We start from the raw sequence: 18,458 nt of genomic DNA on the forward strand, positions 1-18,458 counted from the left end.
GAGTGGGCTACATACCCATCGCTAGCCTCTGAGCTGAGGAGGGATATCTAGTGCAACAAACATAGCTCTTGGGAAACCCTGCAGGGCAGGCAGTTCTGGGGGCACCCTTCTCATTATTTCCAAAAGCTCCCAGCTGGCTCACTGCCTCCTGTCTCCCTTGGCTGTGGTCCTTTCCTGCCCACGGTGTCCAGGTGAACCTGTCTTCTCCTGCTCTGACATCTCCTGTTCCATCATGGCTGGTGGCAGAGTCACGTCTGGATCTGTCTTCCCTGTGGCCTGCAGAACCCAGTGGGAGTCTGGGAGACCTCGGTGAGGGGTTGTGGTGGTGAGCAGGGTTCCTGGGGACTGGGTCTGCTGATGGACGCCTGTTGACAATGGCATGTGAGTGCCCCTTATGCTTGCTGAACTGTTAAGGAGGTGTAAGGAAGGAAAAACTCTCCTCTGCCCTCTTTGGGTCTCCAGCTGGGCCTAAGAATTAAACTTTCATTAACAGGAGAAAAGCCTACATGTTTTACTAAAATTTTTACATGTACATAGAAGCCTTCACAAGAGAATGAAGATGCAAAAAAGTTATCATTTTTTGCTTTTATACCTTTTAGACGAAGAAACAATAAATTTGTGAAGAATTTACAGGACAAAGGCGATTAGGGTTAGGGACAGTCAATTGTGGAGAAGGGTAAATTGTGAAGGAAGATAACGGTGAGCTGAACAAGGTTTGTACAGATTTCGCTGGGCCATTGTGGGGACAGAGCCCCAGAAAGTAGTTTACAGGCTCTCGGCCTCACGTGGAGGGGTGCTGGCTCTGGTGGTGAATGGCCGTCGGCTGTGGCTGATTGGCCATCGGCTGTGGCTGGTTAGCCGATTGGCTGCTGGTATAACTGCTGCGGCTACGAAGGATTGCTGAGGATTGCCGAGGAGCCGAGCAGAGCCGAGCAGAGCCGAAGAGAGCGGAAGAGGAGAACCGAGAGAGAGGAACAGAGTCGAGAGAGTGGAGAAGAGTCGTTGGTCGGTCGGTTGGCGGAAAAGCGGACGGCAGGTTGGCGTCCGGTGGTCCAGCCTCCAGTGAGACCATAGTGGTATGACTCCCCTACCTATGGCTCAGTGGGTGTTACTTTTCGGCCTCACCGTATCCTGCGTTCTTGTGTGGGGAGCGTTCTTGTGTGGGGAGCGGGAGCAGAGACCCCGCAGGCCGTCCCGCCTGAAAGATGGCGCGGTGAGAAGGCCTCCGCGCATGACAAATGGCGCAGCGAGCACGGTCTCCCGCACGACAGCCATCCATCATCTGGTGGTGGGGATGTCTTCCTTCGTCATGGTACAAAAGGCACCTTTCCACGGAGGTTAACCCTGCTCTCAGGAACAAAAAGGAGGGTCAGGGTGCCCTCTTCCACCTGCTGTGTCTCATATGTCTTTATCTCAAAACAATCAATACTCAAAGCAGGTAGTTTAGGGCTGCTGTGCTCTGAACTCTTGGAGGCCTGACCACGTCAGTGTCTGTGCTGACCATGGAGGCTCATGTCAGGTTTACAGTGACAACAGCCCTACTGCCCTGGCCTTGGCTGACCAGACAAGGGGGTGTGGGGACCATGGCCACTGTGTGGCTCGCCCCTAGGTGGGGCCTCCTGGGGTATGCCCCTCCGCCGGCTTTTATCCAGCTCCCTGGGGAGTCGCACTGTGCAACCAAAGTAGGCCTTACGTGAGCTGAGCCAAGCCTGGAAGGTGGGTGGTCCCTATGCTGCCCAGCAAGGGTGAACTTAGAGGGCCCAGGCCATTTGTCACGGGTAGAGCTGCTCTGGTTACAGACGAGTGTTTCCAGGGCTCAGCGCAGGAGTGGGGCCTGGACTCCGGAGAGCTGCCGCTCTCCTGCGGGTGCTGCACGAATAACGTTCTTGCCCCTTCCCTGAAGTCTTCCCTAAGCCGTAACCTGGGGCTCACAGAACAGTTGCAAAGACTGTACGAAGAATTCCTGGGTACCCTTCACCCTGACTCCTTAAATGTACTGCAGCTGCTTTGTCCTTCGAGCGCGCGCGCGTGATTTCTGACCACACAAGAAACGGGCAGGATGCGGTGCCCTCAGGGAACTGCCTCATTCATTCCCTGCCATTGACAAAACATGATTTCAACAACTCAAGCAAGAGAGCGGGGCAGCCCTGGAACTCAGGAAAGCCCGGGGGACCCCGGAGGGCCGGGAGGGAGCGGCACGGCCCAGCGCAGCCCAGCGCAGCCCAGCGCAGCCCAGCGCAGCCCAGCGCAGCCCAGCGCAGCCCAGCGCAGCCCAGCGCAGCCCAGCGCAGCCCAGCGCAGCCCAGCGCAGCCCAGCGCAGCCCAGCGCAGCCCAGCGGGGCGGGGCCGGGCTTACGCGCACGCGCGTCGCCCCGCCCCTCGCCGCGTATTTCCGGTCGCTCCTTTCCGCCTCCCGGGCAAGAAAAGCCTCTGTAAGGCGCGCGCAGCGTCCCTGGCCGGAACCGGAAGTGGGCCCCAAGCCCGGAGGAGGAAGCAGGCGTCGGACCCGTCAGCAGCCGGCGGTCTCGAGGGGCGGCGGCCGCGCTGCTCGCTGCTCGCCGGTCGGCGGCCGAGCGAGCGGCCGGGCGGGCGTGCCGGGGGCGCGGAGCCATGAAGCTGTACAGCCTCAGCGTCCTCTACAAAGCCGAGCAGAAGGCGGTGCTGCTCAAAGCCGCCTACGACGTGTCGTCCTTCAGCTTCTTCCAGAGGTCCAGGTGAGCGCGACGGCGGGCAGGCCCGGGTCCGCGGAGCGTCCCTCCGAGGCGTCATCCTGGCGCTCGCAGACACGCTGGTACCGTTCAGAGGACAGCCCTGAACTCAGCGGTTTTCGCAGTTCTGTCGTCAAGCGACGACCAGGGGCCTCTGAGACTGCAGACTCCCCGGGCTCCTGCGCCGGTAGGTCGGTGCCCAGCAGTGCGTGTTCTGAAGCAGGACCTCGGGCCGTGGGCCTGAGCGAGCAGCCTGGGGGCCACCCCTGGAGAGCCGCGGTCGTGGGACCTGGTGGGGCTTGCAGGCTCCACGGCAACCAGCCAGGACTCAAACCCACGTTGTACACGTTTCATGGCTGGGGTCCAGTGGTACGGACGCGTTCTGCTCCGAAGATTCGGAAGGAAGCGTGGGGTTTGTAGGGCTTCGAGCTTTGAAGCGTTTCTGGGCACTTACTTGCGAGAAGAGGGTATTAGAAGCATCACAGACACTTGCAGCCCACTCGTGGCTCAGGCACAGAAGGCCAAGGAGCCCACAGAGTCAGTTCTGGGGTCCCCGGTCTCCAGGTCTCCTGGAATCTGCCGTCCGTTTGCAGAGTCTGGGTTCTGTGTGCACTGCGTCAGTGGAGCTGATTCGTTAGTCATGGCAGTGGCTTGCTGGCAGACCCACAATTTCTGTTATTTTGTTGAAAGTTTGTGTTGCTTTTGGGTCAGTCTTGAAGTGTCTTCTTGACACTCAGCTTTGTTTCTGTACCACGGCTCCATTCTCTGCTCTGCGTTGCTGCTTTTCTGTGTCGGTGCCAGCTCGGCTCACTCCGATTCTTTGTTTTCCCTTCCTGTGTTTGCGGAGGATCCTCAGGTTCTACTGGGGGACTTGAGCCTTACTATTTGTGACCCCCATGCCAGTTCTAAATGACACCACTGCTGTACTATAGGGATGTTTCCACTGGTGTCTGGAAACAACACGTCCTGCTGCTGAGCTCATTGTTTTTCTCATAAGGTCCCCTCACGTCCATGCTTCCTGCCTCAGGATGACCAAACCCCAAGCTTAAAACATTCACATGGTCCCCCAGCTTTTCGGGGCCTGTCTGCAGCCTCCCGCAGTGAATGCAGTTCTTCCTTTGCCTAATTCCAGTCCTGTTCTCAGCTCTGTCTCTTTTAGTTTTACTGCAAGGATTTCTCTAAGGGATTACAGTCATGTGTCGCTTAACGATGGGGATACGATCTGAGAAATGTGTCGTTAGGTGATTTTGTTGTGGTGCAAACATCACAGGAAATGACACACACCTGGATGGTGCAGCCCATTGTTCCTAGGATACAAGCCTATGAACCATGTTACTGTAGGCAAGTGGCGCACAGTTGGTAAGTGTGCGTCTGAACACATCTACTCACAGACGAGGTGCCATACAAATGTAGTACAACAGATAAAAAACGGCTCACCTGGACAGGGTGCTTACGAGGAATGGAGCCTGCAGGACTGGACATTGCTCTGGGTGAGTCGGGGGGGGGGGTTGGGGACTGGGTATGATGGCCTGGGACATTCTTTGCATGACTGGAGACTTTATCACAGTGGACACGTACGCTACACTGCATTTATTTTTTAAATGTTTTCTTTTTTTAATAAATTAACGTTAGCTTATTCTAACTTTTTTATTTTATAAACATAACTTTTTTAAACTTTTTGACTCTTGTAAGAACACTTACCCTTTTTTTTTGAAAGATTTTATTGGGGAAGGGGAACAGGATTTTATTGGGGAACAGTGTGTACTTTCAGGACTTTTACCAAGTTAAGTTGTCCTTTCAGTCTTAGTTGTGGAGGGTGCAGCTCAGCTCCAGGTCCAGTTGCCATTGTTAGTTGCAGGGGGCACAGCCCACCATCCCTTGCGGGAGTCGAGGAGTGGAACTGGCAACCTTGTGGTTGAGAGCCCGCGCTCCAACCAACTGAGCCATCTGGCCACCGGAAGGTGAGCGGCAGCTCATTGACTTCATTCTAGTTGCGGACGCGCAGCTCACTGGCCCTGGTGGTAATCGAACCCGCAGCCCCGTTGCCCAGAGCTTGCGCTCTAACCAACTGAGCCGCCCATCCTTCTCAGAACACTTACCTTAAACACACACTGTACAGCTCTAAAAAGTATTTTCTTTATATCTTTATTCAATAAGGTTTTTTCTGTAACAATTGTTTTTTTACTTTTTAACTTCTTTGTTAAAAACTAAGACAAACACACACATTAGTCTCGGTCAGCACTGAGTCATGGTCGTCAGTATTGCTGTCTCTGCCTCCACTTCTCCTGCTGGAAGGCCTCAGGGCAGTGACATGCATGGAGCTGCCATTTCCCTCCGTGACCGCACTGCCTTCTGGAACGGCCTGCCTGAGGCTCTCCTTGAAGGGGTGTCAGTCTTTCCACAAATGTGTCTGTGGTGCTTTGCTCAGTTTCCCCCTCTCTTTCTCCGTCTCCCTTTCTTTCTTCATAGATTTGCTTATAAGCAGATAAAGCATCACGAAACCCTTACAATGCTGGGTCCATGGTTTCAAACTTTTTGAGGAGCTTACTGAGACCTGCAGAAGTTTCTGCTAAACCCTTCACTGTGAATTCTCTTGGGGTTCTTATGGGACCACTGCTGTCTGTGTGGTCTGGCGTTGGCCGAAGTGGCGTGATGTGGCCCACGACAAATCTCGCCCTCCCCCTAGACCTTCGCACCAGCCGTTGCCCACTTCTTTGTCTCGGCTGACCTGTTGCTCCATTCCGTCCAGAGTGCCCAGGGCTTGAGCCATGGATGACCCAGCCTTCATTGCGGCTGTCGCATTGCAGTGTTTGGTGTGTAGCTGCAGCCATAACTGGCTGTGCATCTGCCAAACAGTTTTGCCACTTGTGTTTTTCCAGTGCAGTTTTTATTTGTCCTGCTTCTTGGAAGCTGGTGGGGCCGGGAGAGCCAAGAGCTGGCCTCTGCTTTGCCACTATGTCCCACATCATACTCTGACCAAAACATTACGTTGACTCTAGCCTGTGGAAAGCGCCCAGAAGTCTGGAAGTGGGTAGCATACAAATGTGGTTTGAGTGGCTGCAATGATTTGTAATGATCTGTATCTGTGTTCATTGACAGAACGTTATTATTTGTTACTAAGGTTGGGAGGGACAAGGTAGAAACCAAGGAGCAATGTCTCTTTAGTGCCTAAGCTCAGAGGTCACTTTCCATGTCGGGGACTAGGTGACGTGAGTAGGTAATCTGTGTTGTTTTTCTTAGTGTTCAGGAATTCATGACCTTCACAAGTCAACTGATTGTGGAGCGCTCAGCTAAAGGCAGCAGAGCTTCTGTCAAAGAACAAGGTAAGAGGACCTGCCAGTCTGTGAGTGCGGGGCCAGCCACCACGCCTCAGGCTGCCCGGCGCAGCACGAGCTGTCGCCATGGGATGGGGAGGGAGGGCTACCAGGACCTCACTGCTCTGCTGGCTTGTTCTCTCCCCCCACTTTTCCCGTGGTGCCCTAAGCTGCCTTGTTCAAAGCTTGGGTTCACTTACGATTTGGGTCTTGGAGCAATAGCGACCCGCCCCCCAGAGCTGTAGACATCTCAGAAAAGGATTTCCAGCTGGCCCTGTTGAGGTAATATTGTTAGATTTGGACCAGGAACCTGAAAACACATTAGTTTTTCTTCTTCATTATTCAGGTTCCCTGTATGGGTTTTCAGGCAATCATTTTAGAGGCGCATATATTATAGACAGGTCGGGAAAGGTGTGTGCCGACTTTATCAGGCAGAAACCCCGCCCGTTGCAGCTTGCACTGACCTGGGGTCACGCGGCTTGAAGGGGTTGTGCGATGACACCAACGTCTGTTTGGAATGTGTGTTCTGCGTGAGGGCCTGTGCTGTTCGCAGCCCACACTGCAGTTGGTCCGTGGATGTTTCGATCTCTGTTGTCCTCAGGCCATGTGTGCCGTTGCCGCCCAGTGGCCTCTCTCACAGATGCTCTCAGCTCCTCGGCTTCTGTGCTGTGCGTACTTTGACCTCATCCTGCCGTCTCGTTGAGGACGGCGTGGAGAGTGTCGCTGAGGAGCCCTTGAGGCCACCCTCAGCCCCACTCGTATCTGCCCTTTTCTGTCTCGGGGTCACGTCTCCCTCTCCTCCTTTATCTGTTTTCCTTCTTTAGCATCTGAATCTTCTAGGTGAGAGTCTTATGGGAAGGTTCTTACTCATCAGCGCTGATCCTTATGTTCATTTTACCGGGGGTGAGGTTAGCTGTGTCATCTCTGAATCCTTGCCAAGTGACAAAAACTAATCCCGCTGATTGGGAATATTTGGCAGAAGCCCTTGTCTAACTGTACATTCTGATAACGGGATGCCTTACAGTAGTACCACAGAGCCCAGCCGGCAGTTGCTAGTGTTTGCTTCGACAAGTCTGTCCCCTGTGCCTCTACCCCTCCCCAAAATGGAGTGGTCCAGGCAGGGTTGCTGTAACAAGGAAACCTGAGGCCCAGGGAGGTGACTTCCTGACTTGGGGCTACTCTCACAGGGCTGTAGAAAGCGGGGGCTGCTCGGCTTGCCCAGGGTCCCTTCAGTTTGGGAGCAGAGTACTGGTAGGTTGCTGTCCCTGGGAGGCTGTCGAGCCTGACCTGGCACTCAGCGCCGCACGCGGGAAGGCGCCTGGGCCCGCTGGCGGGGGCAGCTGGCGTCTCCAGAGCCTGGCTTTGCTGTCGGGCCATGCTGGCGTCCTGCGTGTGCTCCGCTGGGCACAGCCGCTCCTTGGGCCTCCTCACAGGGGCTTCATTGACCCACACGGCAGGCGGCCGGCGTGGTGATGCTCTGACTGCTTTGGGGGCTAGAAAGCCTAATGCCCTCATGTGCCTCTCTGTGTGTCCCTTAGAATATCTGTGCCATGTCTACGTGCGAAATGACAGTCTTTCAGGAGTGGTCATTGCTGACAGTGAGTACCCGTCCCGGGTAGCTTTCACCTTGCTGGAGAAGGTGAGTCTGCAGTTTGGCTGGATTGGACTTGGGTGGACGAGTGAACTGGGGCTGGGGTGATGGCAGTGCCCGAGGCAGAAGGCGGGAAGCAGTGTGTCCCAAATCAGCCCGTTTCCAGCTTTCTCCTCGCCCTAAACTGAGACAGTCTGGCAGCCTGCCCAGGCTCCCTCCGTGGCACTGACTGATGCCCCTCATCCCACCGGTGTCCAGGCTGATGCCCCTGGTGCCACCGTGACTCACCCCGTCTGCCCCAGTCAATGCATCTGTCCTCTGGGATGGGGTCTTGGTCGGTTGAGGCTGTGCCCTTGCCCCTGGTCACTCCTCCAGCTGCTCTCTTCCTGCTTCCATCTTAGTCGTGTGACGTGCGTTTCCTTCTGAGCCACACAGACCAGCTCTGCCCTGGTGACCTGCTTCCCCTCCGACAAACCATGCCCTACACACCGGGTCCTCCTTGCTCTGCTTCTGCTCAAGGAGCCCCCTCTGGACACATCTTGCCGTCCCGGGGCCCTCCTGGTGTGGGTCGGTGCCACCACAGGCGTGGTACCTCCGTCTCTGCACGTGGTATCACTGCCACCTCCTGAAGGCGCTGGCTGTGCCTTGTCCCGACGGCCTGATACACTTACGAGCACATGGAATCTGGTGGCTGCTGAAATCCAAGGGTCTCACTTTCCTTTGGAAAAGTGAGAGGGCGAGTCCCCTTTCTTGTGGAAGTTTGTAACCTGATAAAGTGGACTCTAGTTTAAAATTCTAGTACTTTCCTCATTCGCCAGCTGAGGTTCTCTGCTGGGCACACTTTGTTTCTAATTCCCGGAAACTGGGCCACTTGAGCCCAGATGCCCCTTTTGCCATTAGCATGTCTGCCTCCGCCCTGGGCCTTGGCTGGCTCTTGTCAAGCTCCTTTGTCCTGCAGGTGCTGGACGAATTCTCCAAGCAGGTCGACAGGAGTGAGTGGCCCAGTGGCTGCCCTGCGTCCATCCACTACACAGCCCTGGATGGTTACCTTAGCACCTACCAGGTAGGGAGTCAGGAAGCCTTGAGGGCTGTGTGGCCCCGAGCCCTGTGAGACAGAGAAGCTCCCCTGCCTGCCGGGCACGGGGTGTCTTCCCGACAGCCCTGCTTTCCGAGGCAGGCTCCGCTCCGATGTGTGCGTCCAACACCCTCGGTGCTCAGCTTGTTTTCAAGGGGGCTGCTCAGGTCCTGCCGTCGTTTTTATTTTTGGCTCTTTTCCTAGAATCCCCGAGAAGCCGACCCCATGAGTAAAGTGCAGGCCGAACTAGATGAGACCAAGATCATCCTGGTAAGCCCGAGTCCCGGAAATGAGGGGCGGAAAGGTTTGCTGCCGAGGAAGTCCTCCGTTGGCACTGTGTTCATGGCAGTCAGCGCTTTTCGGCAAGTGGGGCGGCCCTCTCCCCGTGCGTCGGAGGCCTCAGAGCTAGCAGCTAGGGACGAGGGACGGAGCTGGGAACCAGCCTGGCCCTGTCCCCCTTCTCGCTCCCTGGGCACTTCCAGTTGGGACAGTCTGAGTTCTTGGGTTCTGCCCCCGACCCCTGGTGCCATCTTAGGTTGTCTCACCCGGGAGGTGCTCTGTGTGGACTCTGGGTGGCAGGCAGGCTGATGCACACCCCACTTCGTAAATTCAGGCCCAGAGTTGTCAGGAACCACACGTTTTTATCAGAAATGTCCTGCTTTGTAACTGCTGCTTCAACTTAAAAAAAATTTTTTTTGTCATTCTGAGCTACCTTTGGCACACGAGCAGCTTTTGTTCACCTCAGGTTTGGTCCTTGTGGCCTCTGCCTCTCACTGGTCCCCTCACTTCGCGCCCACCAGACGGTAGTCATCGAGCTATCCCGATTCTGCTTAAAGCCCTGCAGCAGCTCGAGTGAACTGCAGGAGGAAGTGTGGGCTCTGGCATGCTCTCACAACCCTGTCCCCTCGCAAGCACGTGCCCTCTGCTGCTTGACTCCATGGAGCTGTCGCACGCTCACACCTCTCAAGTGCTTGGAGGCTACGCCAGGCCCTTTCAGGGGTCACTGCTTCGTCACTACGCATTTCCGCGTCTCCCTGACTCCCTCGTGGGCAAACATATCTTTACAGACTGCCTCGCTAATACCAGGGCCTGGCAATTAATGGCCCTTATGTGACTGCTAAAAAGCACAGAAAATGTGCCCGGAAAAACCCCGCCCCCCATGTGAAGCTCTCCTCCAACACTGGCTCGGCTTTCGTGTCCGTCTGCGTCCCTGGGGCTGGACTCTGGTCTGGGCAGCATGTGTTCTGTGAAAAGCCTCCGGGGGCTCCATGCGAAGTCCACACTACAGATAACGTGGTTGGGGCTGAAAGTCGTCAGGCGTGTCTCTGTGCTTTGTCCCCAAGCCTGTCTTCCTACTGCTGCTTCAGATTCTGAGCATGTGGGCCACACGGAGCGGGGACACCTCCTTTCCCTGCTCTCCATGGGGTGGGAGAGGGGTCCTGGCCACCTGCTCCATTCTGGCGGCTGTAGTGGGACCCAGGTGGTTGGTCACACTCCCTGTCATCCCATCCGTACCCTCGTCCAGTTAACTTCTCCAGTGCTGATTGGGGGACGCGGCCGTGTGGACATCAGGGACTGCCCCTCCTCTGCACCTTCTCACATGTGCATGCTCGGGTGCACGTACTCACTCTGCAGGGGCTCTTGCGATGAGTGTGTGTGTGTGTGAGCGTGTAAGTGTGTAAGCAAGCTGCTGCTCCCCTGGCCGGGGCCTCCGTCCCTTCCCCCTCCTTGCGATCGCGGTACTCTGGGATTTCCACATAGGTGCTCTCAGGGATGTGGACGTGCTCTGTCCAGGGGCACAAAAGTGCTCCCCTTGGAGTGCGGTTCTCCCAGCCTGTGCCGTGCAGATGTTGGTGGGAAACGCTCTCTCCCAGTAAGAACCTTCCAGGTTCCCCAGGAAGGTCACTAGGTCCCGTTGCATCCGCACGTGCAATGCTGTGTGGGGAGGGCCCAGGGCTCCTGGTGGCCACGCGGCTGGAGGGGCCGCTGTTGCTCAAGCCAGGGCATCGTGTGTCTACAGCACAGCACCATGGAGTCTCTGCTGGAGCGCGGCGAGAAGATCGATGACCTAGTGTCCAAGTCCGAGGTGCTGGGCATCCACTCCAAGGCCTTCTACAAAACGGTGCGTACCAGCTCGCCGCCCCTCTGCCCGCATCTGCCTCGCAACTTTCTGGATCGTGTGATGAGGGCAGAGGCGCTGTTGGAGCAAAAGCAAGCAGAGGCCCTGTCCCCACTGCCTCCAGGCTCCCCACGGGAGGGCAGAGGCCTCTTCAGGTTCTGCTCCTGGGGTTCACCCTCGTTCCTGCTGTCTGCCCACCAGTGATCCTCGCCCTTTCTCAGGGTTCGAACACCCTGGCGTGTGTCCCTGTTCAGACAGTGGTGACTGAGGGAACTTGGTCGGTCCACACACCTTTGCTTTCGTGTGTGCCTTGGAGGGAGGTAGCGGTGGGGTTGGAGCATCTGGACAGAAAGCGAGAGCACAGGTAACGGCCCCATGAACCTGCTCTGTTCTCAGAAGAAACATCACCAGGGCTGGCAGCCATCCCGACGTAGGTGCCTGTCTGTGTACCAGGCTCCCTCCTGACCACACTGATGGGTGTGGGCAGGCAGGTGTCCTGTCCCCTTGGGTTCCAGTTCCCGTCCCACTCAGTGCTCTGGTTGTACGGCGCCCTCCTTAGCCCCTCCCTCTCTCTTTCAAGGCCCGGAAACAAAACTCGTGCTGTGCGGTTATGTGACCGCTGCCAGCACGGGCCCCGCACTGCAGAGTCGCCGCCATTCCTGCCAGAACAACAGCTCCCGCCACATAGAGACCCGCACTGGGGCCAGACTCATCCTTCATGTTGGCTGATGGAAGGGACCTGGGGGTGGGGAACGTTCAGTATCACATGTCTGGTAATTTTTGAAAACATTGGAGGCCCCCCGAGATGTGTTTGCGCCTGATGACACATAAACTCGCCGTGGGTCCTGCAGATGGTGATGGGCTCGTTTCTCACTCTGGTGCGGCCCTGCCGCTCAGCACCAGCTCTGCTGGTCTCGTCAGCCTTTGGGTTTCCTCGTACATTAACCGTGTTAGCACTGCAGTAAGGGGGTGGTACCACTCCACGGGGCTAGGGCCACAGCACACACGCGGGGCTGCCGTGGGGGATGAGACAAGCAGGTCACCGGCCAGCGCTTCAGGGCCAGGGCTGCGGTGACAGTCACTGGGCTTCACAAATTTTGAGACGTGGTTTGCATTTCCACTGAAATTGACTTCCACAAAGTTCCACCAAGATGCCCTGACGTGGAGGTTGGCCTTGAACATCTGGCTCACAGCTGTACCTCTGGCACTGAGACGGTCGGTAACCACCTGGGGCCCGTGTGTCAGCAGTGGCCTTTCCCATGGCCACCGTTACTGGGCACCAAGAGCAGGTGCCAGCCGACCCGAGGACTCGCAGTGCCCCACTTGTGGTCTGAGTCAGCGCCCCCGCCCGACCCCCAGTTGGAGCTGCTGAGTCCCCTCCCCCAACTCCGCAGCAGGAGGCCCGGCCTTGGAAAGTGGTCTAGGAGGTTCCAGGCCCTTTGGGGCCTGCTGCTGCATTCCAAGCTGCCTCCTTGTGCCCAGCTGTGCTGCCTGAGGACACGAGCTCAAGATGCGCCCTTCGGACTGGCTCCGGGAGGCACCTGCGGGGGTCTCGTCCTCGGGGCTCTGTCGCTGAGCGTGCGGGCTCTTGCCACACTAGGATGGTCCCACTGCCCCGACTGGAAGTGTCAGCAGCCCTGATTCCTCTTTCTTGGGCCAGCGGTGGAGTCTGCACGACTTCCAAGGCCCCTGGCACTCACAAGTTTACCTGCCAGCCTCCCTTTTCCTCTGGGCACTGCTGGCTAGCTGGCAGATGGCCTACCCGTGTGATTCTGGTGCCTTCCAGGCCCCCGCAAGGTGCAGACCCAGCCTGCTCACTGGCACCTGAGATGGCTTGACCCGCTTACGGAGGGTTGGGTCGCAGCTGACTGTGGTGCTTTGCAGGGTGATGGGGAGGCACTGGGGGCAGGTGGGGGTGTGCATTTGGGGAGCAGAGTGAGGGTGGGTGGAGCTGGCTCAGGCCCCATGCGGCATTTCCCGTTCTAATGTTCAGTCTGGGCAAAGTGTATTTTAATTGCTGCCTAACTTTGTTTGAGAGGTTCCTTCCTATCTGGATAAAATTGTCTTTTGAAATTCCAAAATGGTCCTGCGCTTTGTTGGATGCCAGGGGCCCTTTCCTCTGGGGTCCTATTACCTCCTGTCCCTCTGACCTTCAAGCAGGAGCCTGGTGAGGGAGCTGGGGCGTGTGGGGGTGGCCTCGCAGGCTGGGGAGTGGCTCTTGACGGAATGAGCTCAGTCTGGCCATTAGAGGGGCTGCAAACACTAGAGAGCCTGTTTGTCTCTGGCTCATCACATGCTCTCACTGTGACCATGGAATCAGAAGCAGCTCTGGGACTTCGGCTGGCGCTGCCCAAAGCAGGTGCTACTTAGAATTGACCAATGGGGTGGGGTGGGGGGGTGGACGGGTGGCTCAGTTGGTTAGAATGCGAACTCTGGGCAACGGGGTTGCCAGTTTGATTGCCACATGGACCAGCGAGCTGCACTCTCCGCAACTAGAATGAAGTCAATGAGCTGCCGCTCACCTTCCGGTGGCCAGATGGCTCAGTTGGTTGGAACACGGGCTCTCAACCACAAGGTTGCCGGTTCGACTCCCGCAAGGGATGGTGGGCACCTGCAGCTAGTAACGGCAACTGGACCTGGAGCTGAGCTGTGCCCTCCACAACTGAAATTGAAAGGACAACTTAACTTGGAAAAGTCCCAGAAGTACACACTGTTCCCCACTAAAGTCCTGTTCCCCTTCCCCAATAAAACGTTTAAAAAAAGAGAAAAAAAGGAACGAAGGCCCTCGCTGACCACCTGCCCATGGCTCCTGGCCCTACCTGGGGGGCCTGCCCCATGTGCCAGGGTAAGTGATGTCCCACTTTGGCTCAGGCTTGACAGGGGGGCTGCCTGGGGGAGGCCTGGCCAGGAGTCTCCTCTGATTACAGCTGATAGGCGTCTGTCCTAGATTCTCGGTGCTGCCTGGCGAAGCCCCCCCTCCTGCCCACACACCTGAGAACACCTGCCAAGTGCAGTCCGTGCGAAGGTGTCTGCCACCAGGGGCCGAGGCCGGGGGAGGAGGCCTGCCTTAGCAGTGTCTCATCCTGTGGTGGGCATGTCTCCCAGGAAAGCACGAGGCGAGTAAGGCTCCACAGGCAGCAGGGCCTGGGGCTGGGGACGGCAAGCCGCCGTGTCCACGCGCCAGTGTGTCTGGGGCATCAGCAGGGCTGCTCTGTCCGTCTGGGAGGGCAGAGGGCCAGCAGGGCACTGCCCTCGCCCAGTGGGGCCTGAGTGTGTGCAGCCAGGAGATTAAATGGCCTTAGGGCCGGGTGACTGGGTGTCCAAGTGGTCAGACAGGTCACACAGCCATGCCATCAAGTGGCTACGTGGTCATGTAGCCATGTGGTCAGTGCTAACAGCTGGCACAGGCTGAAGGTGTTCCCGGCAGTTTGTGTGTCCCCATGTTGGCGGCTACAGTGGGCAGCTGGGTGATGTATCCCCCCAGAGGGGCAGGCCAGGGGCAGAGCCCCAGGGCAGGAAAGGCCTGGGTGTCTCGCGGGAATGCTGTGCCAGGCAGCTGCAGAGGGAGGGCCTGGCGGGGGCGCCCTCGGTCCCTGTCCCCAGATCTTCACTCCAGGCTCCTGTCATTTGGCCTCCCTGGCCGTCACTGCCTGTCTTGCCATCATTGCATCCCAGCGGTCACCACTCTGCTGTCCCTGATGTTGGTGTCTGGCATCCATGCTGGCCTGTGTGCTGTCTGCACAGGGCCCAGGCATCTGTGGCCACTAGGTGCAAAAACAGGCAGGTGGAACGGATGGGTGGAGGAACAGACAGCAGGACAGTTGGAGCATGGTCCTGGGCCTTCTCCCAGCTTCATCTTCAGAGGCCACAGTGGTGACTGGTGTGATTGGGGGCATTGGGGTTGGGGGCTGGTTTCGGTTCCCATATCCCCTGAACGCAGCGGAGGGACCAGTGGGGCCACATGGGGCAGCTGTCGGAGTGTGACCTGAGGCTGCTCAGAAGATGTGGACTCGGCTGCGGCAGCTGGCCAGGCAGCTGGGGGCCACGTGGCAGAGGTGCCTGGGCTGTGGGGTGGGTGGAGGTCCCGGCATAAAGCAGCCTGCTGCACTTGAGCTAGTTTGTCCTGTTTTATTTGCAGCTTCCCGAGACAGAACAAAATAATTTTTTGTACACTTACAAGGCTCAGAAAGAAAAGACAATGAAACTCAGCAAAAAGAGAGGAAGGAAAGGCCGGCCAGCACCGCGGGCAGCGACCCTTGGCAGGGTGGCCCAACCTGACATTTAGCTAGAAGAGCCGGTGTGGCTTGCTCATGGGGGGTCATGCAAAAGAACTATCCCCCAGAAAAAAATCCCCAAATTAACCCAGACAGGCAGCTCTGTGGAGACGGCGGGAGAGGGGGAGGCAGGGAGGAGGTCCCAGGAGGGGAGGTGGCCAGGCCACACTGTCCACGGCCAGCTCTGCTGCTCGCCGCCAAGGCCCAGGGAGCCTGGCAGGTGTTCACCCGTGTCCCTGGGTGGGGACAACTGTGCTGAGCACAGCTGTGGACAGGCAGGGGCGTGTCCACACCAGTGTCTGTTGATGGACAGTCCCTGCAGATAGCATCCCGTGTGCTCTTCCCCCTCTGTGCCCCTCCCTCGGCTTGATTTGTGAGAGAAGATAAAGAAAATCCTTGTTGAAAACAATGTGAATTGAAGGGGGCAGGTGTTGGGGCTGGAGGGTCCCACACCTCTGATCGGGCCTGGTCCGACCCGCGCCCCACTACCATGCAGGGGGACCTGGAGGTGAGCCCAGTCCGCCTCCTCCCCACCTCTGGGTCCCCCGTCACACACTGCGGCCTGGCGGGTGGTCAGCTCTGTCCCCTTCTTTGTGCTCCAGGCGCAGCACTGCCACTCGAGCCGACACAGGCCTGGAGCCTTGCTGTGGCGTGGGGGCCAGGGAGCCACCCCGCCTTCTGACCCCACTCCTTCCTGCATCAGGACATCAGGACAGAGCCCTGGGGCCTCAAACCCACGCCCTTTTGGCGGGGGGAGGCCCCCCAACAGCAGGGAGGCCAGCCCTGGGATGTCCTCTCTGCAGGTCACAAGTCAGGGTACAGTGTGCCCCTCGCAGCTCAGCCAGCCCAGGGCAGGCAGGGGCCTCTGCACTGCCATCCATGCGGGGAGAAGAGGAAGGGAAAGAAGCAGCTGTGCTCCCTGCCCAGGTGACACCTGACACTCCTGGCAACCAGCCACAGGCCTAGACAGCCGCCTGAGGGTGGGTGCCACTGAACAAACCCCTTGGGGCAACAGGCCTGTGCAAAGGTACACGGCCCTCAGTCCCTGAGGCCAGGAGCAGACAGACACGTGGAGCTGGGGTGGGAGTGGCCAGTCGGTTCAAAGCCCCACAAATGCCAGTCATCTTTACAGCTTTTTCCTTGGTTTAGTTTTTTTTTTTCCCTTTCATCCGACATCAATTTTTTTGTGTGGTTGTCATTGTCATTCTTGTTTTTAAAAAGAAATCACATCTGGTCTTGGTTTTCTGCAGACACAGTCACCGGGGGTAGGATGAGGCGGACACAAACATGCGACAGGCAGGCCACGCGCCCGGGGGCGTCTGGGCTCCGAACACCAGTCCCTCGGCTCTGAAAAGGGCGAGGGCGGAGGGTCAGTTCCCTGCAGCCGCGGTCCCACCGGCCCCACCACCAGGCGGTGTGCAAGGTGGGCCCACCCCGCACCCTGGCGCTCACCGTCACTGCAGTGGGGCCACGGGCGCTCCCGAGCAGTGGAAGTGCACGTTCTGCCACTTGCCGTCACGGCGGTGCCACACGCGGGTCTCCTCTGACTGGCTAGTGCGGGGCCGGCCCTGCCCGTCGATGTACTGCGTGAGGCGGATGTAGGCGATGCAGGCGGCGTCCTCGCCGATGACGTGCACGTGTGGGTTCAGGATGGTCGTGTGGATGGGCTTGCTGTTTTTGGCGAGCACTGCGGGCGGCGGGACGGGACGGCGGCCATCGCAGCGGCCCCCACGCCCCTCCCCCCGGCCCCGGCCCCGGCCCCGCACCCTCCGCCTGGGATCCCTCACTCACGGTTCTCGAAGTAGAACCTGTGGAAGTCCATCCCTTCGACTAGGTTGCCCAAAGCTTCAGGCTCGAAGGAGGTCAGGCCTGGGTCGCAGATTTTCCTGGGGGCAGACCCACGTGAGGAGGGCCCTCCGCACCCGCCCCGCCCCGCCCCAACCCTAACCCTAACCCTAACCCTAACCCTAACCCTAACCCTAACCCTAACCCTAACCCTAACCCTAACCCTAACCCTAACCCTAACCCTAACCCGAGGGCCCGGCTGCAGCCTCGGCCCAACCCTCCCTGAGGACGCGGGCGCCCCAGCCCCCCAGGCTGCCCGACTCACGCGTACGCCTCGAAGTCGCCGTTGTTCACCGCCTCGATGAGCTGCTCTGTTATCTTGATGATGTCCTGCTTCCGAGCTGCAGGGAGACGCACTGTGACCCAGGGCCCAGCCCCCACCTTCTCCTCTCCAGGGGCCCGAGGAGGAAGCCCCTTACTGAAGACAGACTGGGTCCCTGTGCCCAGTCTATCTTCAGTAAAACGTCTCTAAATGAGAAATATTCCATCCACGCAAGAAAACGTCTGGAAAACGCAGAAATGGGAAACGGAACCTGTCATGACCCATCTGGAGGTCCCAGACCCCACACCAGCCTTCCCGGGCCTGCACCTCCTAAGGGCCGCAGGGTCCAGGCAGAGTGGACAGTGAAGTCTGTGCCTCAGCCCTCGCTCCCTGGAAGCTGGCAGCCTGCTTCCAGTCACCACCTGTTTGCAGCCTTGAGCCCACTGCTCGCACCACTGCCCATCCTGAACCCTGCACCCCGTCCCTGGCTCCTGCCCACTGGCCTCTGCTCCCTACACAGGGTGGCCCCCTGGGGCCCCTTCGTCTCTGTAACTACAATTTGTTTTCATGCAAAAACTGAAACATGAAGGCAGCAGAGCAGATAATCTGGCCCTGGGTGTTACGCAGGCCGCTGCTGATGCCTGCACCCCCCCCACCGCCAGCCCCAGCATCTTGTTTGTCACTTACTCTCCCCCTCTAGAGAAATACCGTCCTGGCTGAGGTGCTTAACCATTTCTGTACAGATACAGACATACCGGCACACACACGTGTGCACACAGGCTCACACACATCATGGTGATTTCTTAAGGCAATAGTGGACCACTGGTAAACGTAGGCCCCGAGAAGTGCCCTGAAAACAGGATCTCAGGACCGCTCCCCCTGCCCCCTAGGTCACGGCCAGACCAGCTATGTGTGTCTGTGCACACGTGCCCCCACCCCCAGCAGCACATCGGGGCCACCAACTGCTCCGTGGGATGGTGGCCACAGGTCCCCACTGCAGCTGCCACGCTGCTGGGAATGGCTCCCAGATTGCTGATCTGTGGGCTCACCCCCAAGCCTCTCTAAAGGGGCACACTGGCCCCCGGCACCTCCCGCCAGCTGTCCGGCCGCGCTCTCTCCAGGTGCCCCCTGGGAGGAGGGCTGCGTGAGCCAGGGTGTGCCTGTGTGTCTGCTGCAGGGGCTCTGGATGGTGCCCACAAGAGGAGCTCCACGGCACCCGAGGGGATGGGCACATGCAGTGCCTGTGTCACGGTGTGTGTGCGCCGACCTG

At 58.1% G+C, this 18,458-nt stretch overlaps 2 protein-coding genes and 1 long non-coding RNA gene across 33 annotated transcripts in view; 1 reads left to right on the forward strand and 2 right to left on the reverse strand.

The window, feature by feature from the left end:
• Positions 1–497: 497 nt before the first annotated feature.
• LOC141567008 (uncharacterized) lies at positions 498–2,420 on the reverse strand. Its single transcript, XR_012489408.2, has 2 exons — positions 1,694–2,420; positions 498–1,344 (listed from the first exon to the last, which is right to left on the reverse strand). It is a non-coding gene; the product is annotated as an uncharacterized LOC141567008 (long non-coding RNA).
• Positions 2,421–2,463: 43 nt separating this feature from the next.
• Positions 2,464–11,657, forward strand: YKT6 (YKT6 vesicular SNARE protein). Its single transcript, XM_019731660.3, has 7 exons — positions 2,464–2,714; positions 5,949–6,031; positions 7,561–7,661; positions 8,572–8,676; positions 8,893–8,958; positions 10,709–10,810; positions 11,388–11,657. Exons 1-7 carry the CDS (start codon positions 2,611–2,613, stop codon positions 11,421–11,423), a joined length of 597 nt encoding a protein of 198 aa, XP_019587219.2. The 5' UTR covers positions 2,464–2,610; the 3' UTR covers positions 11,424–11,657.
• A 3,264-nt stretch (positions 11,658–14,921) lies between these two features.
• Positions 14,922–18,458, reverse strand: part of CAMK2B (calcium/calmodulin dependent protein kinase II beta) — a 67,845-nt gene continuing 64,308 nt past the window's right edge. For all 31 annotated transcript variants that reach the window (XR_012489407.2, XM_019731652.3, XM_074312116.2 and 28 more), the window contains 4 exons: positions 17,192–17,267; positions 16,873–16,967; positions 16,534–16,768; positions 14,922–16,428 (listed from right to left, as the gene is read on the reverse strand). Coding sequence is in view for 30 of the 31 variants with exons in the window: in XM_019731652.3 (XP_019587211.1) it covers positions 16,536–16,768; positions 16,873–16,967; positions 17,192–17,267 (404 nt within the window). In the remaining variant the exon portion in view is untranslated. The remainder of the gene's footprint in view (positions 16,429–16,533; positions 16,769–16,872; positions 16,968–17,191; positions 17,268–18,458) is intronic.

This window comes from Rhinolophus sinicus, chromosome 4 (assembly GCF_057876585.1).
Source record: "Rhinolophus sinicus isolate RSI-liver-muscle chromosome 4, RSI-T2T, whole genome shotgun sequence".
Taxonomy (NCBI): domain Eukaryota; kingdom Metazoa; phylum Chordata; class Mammalia; order Chiroptera; family Rhinolophidae; genus Rhinolophus; species Rhinolophus sinicus.

What these genes read in the sequence shown, in the direction of transcription:
- YKT6 (XM_019731660.3), top strand. Translation starts at nt 2,611, where the DNA reads ATGAAGCTGTACAGCCTCAGCGTCCTCTACAAAGCCGAGCAGAAGGCG. An exon ending in AGCTTCTGTCAAAGAACAAG is followed by an intron (nt 6,032 to 7,560) that starts GTAAGAGGACCT and finishes TGTGTCCCTTAG; the next exon opens with AATATCTGTGCCATGTCTAC. An exon ending in CTTTCACCTTGCTGGAGAAG is followed by an intron (nt 7,662 to 8,571) that starts GTGAGTCTGCAG and finishes TTTGTCCTGCAG; the next exon opens with GTGCTGGACGAATTCTCCAA.